Source organism: Triticum aestivum, chromosome 6D (genome assembly GCF_018294505.1).
Source record: "Triticum aestivum cultivar Chinese Spring chromosome 6D, IWGSC CS RefSeq v2.1, whole genome shotgun sequence".
Taxonomy (NCBI): domain Eukaryota; kingdom Viridiplantae; phylum Streptophyta; class Magnoliopsida; order Poales; family Poaceae; genus Triticum; species Triticum aestivum.
In genome coordinates, this window is record NC_057811.1 from 89,109,387 (window position 1) to 89,119,667 (window position 10,281).

Below are 10,281 nucleotides of genomic sequence, written 5' to 3' on the forward strand. Positions count from 1 at the left end.
ATAGAAAGAAACTTAATAAATGTTAGTGCACTCCTTAGTACAATCGAAGGCAATGATGCGGCTGCATGTGCAACTAGAGCGGAAGCAGCATCTACTTCTTCCAAACCAAAGATGAAGAAAGAAGAATGCAAAATAAAGAATCCACAGATTAAGAACGAATGCATGGAGAATAAATTAGTCCAACTAGTGGGAGCGGTTGTGGAAGTTGGAAATCTTCTAAAATGTATACTTGTAGTTCTTGTTTTCTTTAGTCTTACTATTCTAGCAAAGATTTGGTGATGCCTTTTGTATCCAATATTTTTAATAAAGCAAAGCAATGCAATGTGCTAGATCAAATTAAGTTGCAAATTTAAGTTTTGCGGGCCAGGAGGAGCTGCGCCAGATCAGACGCCGCAACCCCAACCCGTTTACGGGTCCATTATGCGGGGTCTGCAACTGCGGCCGTCCGCGCCGGCCCGCAAAGGCGTTTTCCGCGAACTGTAAAAACGTTTTGCGGGTCGAAAGGATGCAGAGTCTGCTAGAGTTGCTCTAAGGCGCTGAGGGCCGCTGGCTGTGGGCCAGAGACAGTTGTGTGGGCTTTTACAGAGATATATACGGGAGTTGTGTACAGAAACACGTTGCAGATTCTCAAAAGAAAAAAAAACGCGTTGCAGGACAATGGCCTGACTAAGGAACCGGTAATGGGATCCAATGGCATGCATGATGATGATGGAATTCGTGGGAGAAAGACCAAGCTAAAATTTAATGGGAGAGGGAGATCCAGATGTAGGCCGTGATTTCAATTCGTGGTGCACTCTAATTGTATGCATCTCTTTTGGCCAGCGTCCAAATATTAAATTTAAAAAAACACGCATTAAAAAATGTAAGTCTTATAAAAATTTTCCAATTCAATAAAATTGATTACTTTTGTCAAAATTTTATTTAAAAAATAAATAAATAATAATCGTGTTTTATTGAGAAGGAAAAAAATAAAGAAATGATTCTTTGAGCAATGCCAGCATGCCATCAACGTTACATAAGTTATTCAATTCAACTACACTCTTGGAAAGAAGAAGAAAGAAACTTTCAAGCTTAAACTCACCAGCTTCATGTTGGATAGAATCTCATATCATTTTATATCGTCATTTTTGTTTAGTTCCAAATTTATATTTGTGTCATATGTTGGATGCCACAATAAATTAACTTTTTAGTACATCAAGTTACTTTTCTTAACTAACCTGTGTAGAGTAATATGCATGTCTATAACTATCCGGCATGACTTCCTTATATGACAATGCACACCAATAGTAGTTGTATTGAAATCTCTAAAAAAGACTTATATTTAGGAACGGAGGGAGTACATATAAATACCTAGCATGCCAAGATAAGCTGTACAACTAAAATTGATGGGGCAATTATGTCATTGGTAGCCGTGTTTCATGATTGCCAGCGAGAATTTGCCTCTCCCGTTGCAACGCACGGGCATATTTCCTAGTATCTAATAATGTAATGTGAAAATATATCCTATGATGGATCCAATGATATTGACTTTTTATTACGAAGTTGAATAGTTTCTTGTATAAACATGGTCAAACTTCAAAGACTTTGACTTCGAACAAATCCAATACGCAGGGTGGAAAGGACCGGAGGGAGTATACCGAGCAAGTCATCAGTTGGAAGTGGGTCCTACGCCACGCCAGGTGCGCGCTAGCTGAAATATGGTGCCACGTCTGTGACATCTATAGATGAGATAAACGTCATATTTGCACGCTCGTGCCAAGTTTTATAGCCATTTTGATGTATTTTTCAAGTTCATGCTTAAATGAATATCAGTGGCAAGTTTGAACAATTTTTCCTCCCTTTGTGAATTTATTCATCGGTCCCAGCCTGGACAGTTTATTCTTGGGCTTGTTTCTGCAATTCAAGGTCAATTAGTCCACCCTGATGGATGCCGATACGGAAAGCTGTGCCCTTTTCAGCTTTCTGGTGGCGTGCTGACGCGGTTTCGCGTCCAAACCGTGTGTTGGTCCGTTGCCTCCTGTGGAACGCTTTCCCGCCTCATCTTCTTATCTTGGTCGGGTCGCTTTCCGTTGCCCGTCCGGCGGTGTGGTAGAGGCCCCTGTTGCCGTGTCTGTGGACCATGAATCCATGATGCATCGGGAGAGACGTGCTGCGCACTTCGCTGTCGTCGTTGGGTTCCACCAGTCGTTGTCTGCGCCAGCCACACTTGCAGTCAAACTCGCACGCCGTTACCTATTCGTGCTTATATTTTCTAGAAGCATCAAGCATGTAGTATCCATCGCAAATCACAAAGAAAAGATAAACGTCTGGTGTGATTATATGTGCGGATGGATGGTGCTAGGATGTTCCAGTTCTAAACGCATGTCACGTGAACAAATCAAGAAACTTGCCGTCAAAAAAGCAAAGGCTCCAAAAATCCTTGCATTTATATATTTACCGGCCTAAGTTTGGATAGGTTTTGAATGAATGCAAAGAAAAACCATTAATCATCATTTCCATTCCTTCGTAACAACGAAAACCAAAAGTGAACCTGACGTCTGGATGAGCAAAAGTAGAAGCAGTGTAGTTTCGGTGAAGGAAAATGATAATAAAACCTGAAGAAACCGAATACATTTTACCCGTTCGTCCCAAGGCGCCCCTCCGCCCACCGGTAGAGACCTTCCAGAAACAGCAGGATCGGATAGACGCCGCGCGCTCCTATTTATAACCTGCCCACGAAGCTCATTCGCCTCCATCATCACCCAACAGCACTCAACCAGAGCAGAGCATTCGCCACTGTAGCTAGCACTCGCGGCGTGCGGGCAGGGACACGGCGAGCATGGGTTCGAGGTACGAGGTGGAGGTGACGGTGGGCTCGGCGCGGGACCTCAAGAACGTCAACTGGCGCAACGGCGACCTGCAGCCCTACGCCGTGCTCTGGGTCGACGACGGCCCCAAGTGCTCCTCCCGCGTCGACCTGGACAACGGCGAGAGCCCGGTCTGGGACGAGAAGCTCACCGTCCCGCTCCCGCCGTCCACCGCCCGCCTCGAGGACGCCGTCCTCCGCATCGACGTCGTCCACGCCAACGCCGGCGGGGGCACCAAGCCGCTCGTGGGGTCCGCGCGCCTCCCTCTGCGCGACGTCCTCGACGACGCCGGCCTCGGCGGCCGCGCGTCCCGCACGCTCCGCCTCAAGCGCCCCTCCGGCCGGCCCCAGGGCCGCCTCGACGTCCGCGTCGCCGTCCGCGAGGCCGCCGCCCGCTACTACGACCCCGCCTACCCGCCGCCCTACGGCCAGAGCCAGCCCCAGTCCCGCGACCCCTACGCGGCCCCGGCGCCGTACGGCTCGGGCGGGTACGGGTATGGCCAGCAGCAGCCGTACGCCGCGCCGCCGTCCGGCTACCCGGCCGCCTACGGCGCCGCCGCGCCACCGCAGCCCGCCGGGTACCCTGCCGCCTACGGAGGCGGCGCGCAGCCGGCGTACGGCGCCGCTCCTGCCCCCGCGTACGGGTCGGTGAGTGACCCTGCTGCGAAGAAGAAGGGGATGGGGATGGGGGCGGGGCTGGCGGTGGGCGCGGCGGCGGGGGTGCTGGGCGGGCTGGCGCTGGCGGAAGGGGCGAGCTACCTGGAGGACAAGATCGAGGACGACGTGGCGGAGAAGGTGGAGGACGACCTGGCCGGCGGCGGCTACGACGACGACGACTACTAGAGAAAACGAAAACGATGGGCACCTCCTGAGAGATTGTTGTACACGCTGGTGCTGACTAGCCAGCATCTTCTTTGCTTTTATTCTGGCCGGATTTGTTGAATAAATACGCGAAACAAATTAACAACGAGTGTAGCAGTACATCCAATTGAAATGTTTTATGTGGCCTTGGCACCGACAAATTGTTGAACACAGCAACGTTGCCTACACTGGCTTTGCTTTTACTATTGTGTTTGTACAGTCTTGACTGGCATTCTGCAGTCTTAACAATGACATAGATGTATGGTGTCTAATCCTTGGCCTCGCCTCTCAATGCCGTACTACAATGGTAATTAGTCAAGGATTGAACGTTGCATTCATTCAACAAGGACGATAACAAATGAAATGAGTTAGATGAAATTGATGATAAAAGGGGCGTAAAATGCGAGTATAATCCAGAACATAGGACATACTGTGGCTGGATTTGTGATGTTTTCAAGTACCACTTGGCTTGGAAGCCAATTAGTATCCTACTGTCTTGTGCATACCTATTCCGAAAAGCTCGGAGAACAAAAAAAAAAACCTTAGGGCTCAAGCATGAAATCTGGAAGAGGCTCACTTGACCGAAAAATCCTAATGCTCTGCTTTGAAGGCTACTTGTCCTACTAATTTCATATGTATATAATAGCTTGACAACAAGAAAGAAGGACATCTCTAACATTTTATTAAGTAACACGTAGGGTTACCGAAATTGCGCTACCAAAATAAATATTTAGCTTTCTTACATGATCACAAATAGTATCTAAATCAGACATTCAAAATTGAATGCAAAGAAAAAACCCTATGCACAAACACCATGAGAGAGATGGATTATCCTTTGACTACATTATGAAAATTACATTAGCTCACCTCAGTTGCAGCCTGTTTGGGTTTTTATCTAATACCTTGTTAACATGACAAAACAAAGATGTACACAAACGACATGAGAGTAAGTGAGTTAATATTAATGGACTAATGCAGCCCCAGGATGTTGGTATTGCTGCTGAAAACAAAAACAAATAGTAATAAGAAAGGTAAAAGAATAATCAACGTCCAAAATCAATCTAAATGAATTGCAGCAGCACAAACTTTACAACCAAAACTATATTCGGTCCTCTTAGTGTGTGACAAAGCCTGCCTAAATTTGGCCACTTCTCTTGAGTGTTTCCTTGTGTCAAAGGAAGATCCAGCCCAGCCACATGCCCACATTGTTGGACTTGGTGACCGTACTGACGATAAAGTCGTTCAAATAGTCGCCGAGCAACTCGGATGACATGCACAACACGATACATGTATTTCTAAAAGGACTCCATCTTTGAAAAAGCTCGTTTGCACCTTGCATCGAAGTAAACCACTATCCCTTGGCCAGTGGCAAAGCTTAGTGAGGGGGGGGGGGGGGGGCTATAGCCCCCAACCAAGTTTATTTGTTTGCATAAACACATAATTTTCAACTATTTGGGCCAAATTTAAAATAATATTTAACATTAGGATGTGCAACTCACTACTGTTTGCGGTGGTCGCGCTGGCCTTCCTGAAGTGCTCGACCGTGTCGGCGGTGGCCATGGCCATTGCGTCGAGGACTAGGCAAAGCCCCATTCTCTGCAGGTTGGTGGGTCTGGTCGGGCGTCCAATGACCCATGCGAGGAATTGGCAGATGGCATGCTCGTACAAGAATATAGTGGTTGCAACCGTGAGGATGTTGAAGACTCGCATGCTGGATATGCCAAGATTGCGCCATGCTAGGTGTGGTTCGGCGAATCGCGGTTCCCTATACGACGCTGAGCAACTCCAGCTGGGTGTAAATAATGGAGTAGATCTAGACAGGGAGGGTCCGTAAGATGCTCTTCACTTGATAGGAGGTGTGAGGCATTTGGGAAAGCTCCGCAGAATTGGTTAGGAGAGGTGGTGAAGGTCGATGTCGAGCAAGATGGGTTTGCACAAGGAAAGCACCTTCGGGTTAGAGCTAAGGTGGGGGTGACTGAACCATTAAAAAGGGGATTTTCTGTGATCTTCACCGGAGGATAAGAAAGGGACATCGTTTGATTCCACATATGGAAAAGTTCCCCACTTCTGTTTGGATTGCGAGAGACTCATGCATGCCAATGGTAGATGTGAACCCTCGGTTGGATATTCTGTTCAGTGGGTAAACATGCTTATTATCATCTGATACTCCAAGGTGGACGATATTATCAACCTAAAGTTCCTCCTAATGTGTTTCGATGCAATGTCGGGGCTAAAGATAAATTTCGACAAGAGTGAAGCGATGATTGTGGGATGTAAATTGGAGGACCAACTGAGGGTTGCACATATGATGAACTACAAGTTAGGTTGATTGACGTGGCTTCCGGACAGCTGCAGAAGCATCCATCCATCTACCCCGTCTGTTCAAGTCTGGTCGATTTGGAGAAGCATCCCCTACTATGGTCCAGCGCAAATCCTCCATGAGCTTGAGACGACGACGGTGAGACCTTGGCAACGAAAAATTGTCGAACAGGCGAGGCCCTTGAGTGTACTGTGTACAACAATGTCTGTGACAAGCTTGGTATCGATCACATGAGAAACGAGGGCGTTAGAAATCCATGTTGTGGTTTAGGATCAATGGCAGCCCTACCCTACGGGTATGGCGTTAAACACCACACACAGAATTATATTTGGCCAACTATTCCTGCACCACAAGCCCATCACAGTGTTCATCAATTGGGTTATAACCGATCACTAGAGGGTGACGCGTGTTGTACATCATAGTGATCATAGTGTTGTCGGTCGTGAGTTAGTCGGCTATTACGGTTAGAGGTGAGTATTTTGACACCGAAAGTGGAAGAACTGAACCGAGTTGACTGATATTCCTGGTTATTCGGTTTATGGTATTCGGTTCACTGTTTTCATCACTAGTTGTCTGTTCATCGAAAGTTGTCGTTCTAAATAAATCGAATTGACCATCGGACCATATACACCAAAATGTTCCTCCGTTTTTTCTCTAACTTCCTTTCTTTAGTGGCACATGTAGGCCCATGTACGATGCACATCCCCCACAAAACCCACTTCACTCGTGTATCTGCCTCTCGGAATTACTCTCACTGCACTAGTTTTCTTCCCAAAAGGACTCCATCTCTCAACCTAGTCGTCTCTTGATCTTGAGGTTAGATCTATTGTCACAAGTACTAGCTACAACGGCTCTACAACAAGTGCTCATGTTGGCTTGGATCTTCAGGGCCTAGCTTTTGGTTCTAACTCTCCCCCAATGCTAGCACGACGCCAGTCTTCCACCATGAATCCACCATCCGAGAAGCCCGAAGGGAAGACAGATCAAGAAAGCAGCTACCTAACAGCTCGGCGCAGAACCAACAAGCTAGCGCCACTCCCTCACTACCACACAAAGCAGAAAACCTTTGTGGCGGATAGTCCTGTTTGTGAAGCAAGTGCCACATCAACGATGTGTATTGGATATTTGAAGGTTGGAACAACTTATCCTTTTACATGTGTAACTAATGTGTGTACATTAGGGGGTGTAAAGAGGCTAAGGTAATACCACAACTTTAAAGTGACAAAGTGACGGTAATTAGAAAGAGATTGGAAAATAAATTGAGGCATCGTATGGGCGGTGAAAACTAGCCGGAAGAGAATGGTGAGAAAGAGAGGGGAAAGAAATAAAATGCAATAGGTAAACATAAATGCAATGAAAATAATAATTAAAAAATTAAGTTAGCATGTCTAATAAAGTTTTGTAAAAGGGAAATTTTACGGTGCATTATAATACACCAGAGCACGTGTATTATATGGGCGATCTAACAGATGAGAATAACTGGGCCTTTTTTAGCCCAAGGGTAGTTTTGACCTAAATTTTTTTGTACCTTTAATCGGCCCAATTAGGTCCAGGGGTATTCTCGTCCTAAATTTTTTGATTAAATTAATTTCATTAATAAAGCACTTAATTATAGAGGTCCAATCATCGTGCGTACTCTTTTGAATTTCGGTTCGAGGCGTTCGTCCTCTCTCCTCCTCTCGAGCCCTAACCTCGGGCCCCCTCGATTACCGTTGATCGCCTCCGATCGCCCCCGGTGCCCTCGATCGCCGCCGATCGCACTCGCCGTGTCTACCCCTCCTGCTCCTACTCCCCCTCCCCCTCCATCGCAAGTCACCCCACTCGGGTCGCGGCGCCAGATCTTCCGACGAGCCGCTAATCCACTCCTTCCCCGAGCGGACGCCACCTTCCCCGACCCGAGAGGCCACATCATCCTCATCGACGTGCATCAACTTTTTTACGTCGGATCTTCGCTGTAGGTGCCTCCACCATGTAAAATCTTTTCTGGTCCCTTCTGCATATAGTACCAATAGGGGTCGGATTTGATTCGGGTTTAGGATATGTCATGTGAGGTTTAGGGTTTATCGTTTCAGAAAGTTGTGACGAGATTTCGATCAGATTTGGTTAGGGTTTAGGATATGTCATGTGAGGTTTAGGGTTTATGTTTTTAGAAAGTTGTGACGAGATTACGATTGAAAGGAAGTGTAAGTCAGATGTAGCTAGGACATATTGAAGGACTTAGTTAGGGTTATGTGGCATGAGAAAGTTGTCAGCAGATTTGGATTCAAAGAGAGTTATTTTGGATTTAGTTAGGAGATACTTTTGAATTGAGTTTCGAGATATTTTGGATTTAGTTAGGAGATAATTATTTTTGTATGAAGTTTGGACTTATTTTGGATTTAGTTAGGAGATAATTTGGATTTAGTTAGGAGATACTTTTGGATTTTGTTAGGAGATAATTTGGATTTTGTTAGGAGATAATTTTGAATGGAGTTTGGAGATAATTGATCTATCAGGGTGGATCTATCAAGGCATTTGAAGGACTCGTGGACTTTGGATTTAGCTAGGAGATCATCAGTTAGAGCTAGTACAATCAATTACAAATTTCTGGATTTAGTCAGGGCATATTTACTTACAGCTTTTGAAGGACTGAGTTAGGTACATGAATCCGACATGAAAAATTAAATCAATTATTTAAGCAGAGTAGTGCATAATTTCGGTGACGTATGCTATCCATCCGTAACATTGACTATCTGTTTTCGCTGGCAGCATAACGACATGGATGATAAAGGCAACAATGGCAAAAACTTGGGTGATACAGGCAAGGATGACAAGGACATGGGTCATAGAGGCAACGAAGGCAAAGGCATGGATGATAAGGACAATGATTTCGTAGCCATGGACCCCAAAGGAATGGATGGTATGTGCATGGATGATAAGGATAATGAGGATGCAGGAAAGGATGGCATAGACATGGATGATGTACACATGCAAGGTAATTGAATTGATAATAAAGGCATGGCTGGTTCAGACCTGAATGAGTGTATGGAATACTTAGAGATTGTGAAGAAGACTTTCAGGACTGAGGAAGAAGCCTACATGTTCTACGTAGGCTATGCGAGAAAAAAGGGTTTGGTGTTAGAAAGGATCATCTGAAGTACAGGGGTCCGGGTCCGAAACAAAGTGCATACAAAAGGACATACAAGTGCTGCAAACAAGGATGGCGGGCCCTTAAGCACTTAAACAGAGCTGAAAGAAAAAGAACACCGAGGGGTCTTTCTCGGTGTGGGTGTCTTGCTCTTTTTCAGGTTGAGCTACAAGATAGCAGTGGCCTCTGGTTCGTCAAGAATTTTGTGGACAAGCATAACCATCTATTTGTCCCTGCTGACCTGACTCCCTACTTATCGGCTCATCGTAGAATGACTGACGCACAAAAGGCCGATGTCATCGAGTATGTTGTCGGTGGACTTCGAACACATCAGATTATGAATGCAATGGAGAAGAATGCCGGAGGTCCCGACAAGCTTGGATTTATAGATCGAGACCTATACAACCATGTTTCAATCCAGAAGAAGCACAAGATAGAAGGCAGTGACCACTACAAAAAAAAGACACTTCCGTGATGATACATGTTTGTCACAGTAGGTCACGTTTTCTGTCATGCATGTACATCCATGACAAATTTATGATAGAATCAAGATAGTCATACCTGTGCTGTCGTAGAAGTGTTCCATGACATTACCAAAATTATCATCACGGAAGTGTCCACTTCCATGACAATAAATCACGCGTCACAGAAGTGCTTTCGTCAAGGGTGACCGACACGTGGCATCCACCGTAACGGAACGCTGTTAAGCTATCGGGTCCGGTTTTGGATCCGATAACCCGTTAACAGCCGGGACCAATGGGAAATTTCCACGTGTAAAATTCTGAATGGCCGGAGGGAACACCTGTCAGCTCGTCAATGGGCCAGATGTCGCCCGTCCATTGGAGGAGACATGCCTACGATACGTAGACACGTGGCTGGGCCGAACAGAGGCCCATATAGGTTAAAAAGGCTGGCCCAGACAAAGGCCCGTAGTACTTACTCAGGTACTAGTGGGCCAGCCCAATAACGGCCTACTTAATAAAGGCCCATTTACGGCCCGAAGCCAGATCTGGCCCGTTAATTGTTCGCCGAATATTTGGGCCCATTTACAGCCCGAAGCCAGATCTAGCCCGTTAATTGTTCGCCGAATATTTGGGCCCAATTACAACCAGTGAGTTTCAGCCTGTT

The 10,281-nt window shown here is 46.1% G+C and overlaps 1 protein-coding gene across 1 annotated transcript; it reads left to right on the forward strand.

Annotated features, from left to right (window-relative positions):
- Positions 1-2,695: 2,695 nt before the first annotated feature.
- Positions 2,696-3,909, forward strand: LOC123143764 (protein SRC2 homolog). Its single transcript, XM_044562745.1, has one exon. It carries the CDS (start codon positions 2,819-2,821, stop codon positions 3,686-3,688), a length of 870 nt encoding a protein of 289 aa, XP_044418680.1. The 5' UTR covers positions 2,696-2,818; the 3' UTR covers positions 3,689-3,909.
- The last annotated feature ends 6,372 nt before the right edge of the window (positions 3,910-10,281 follow it).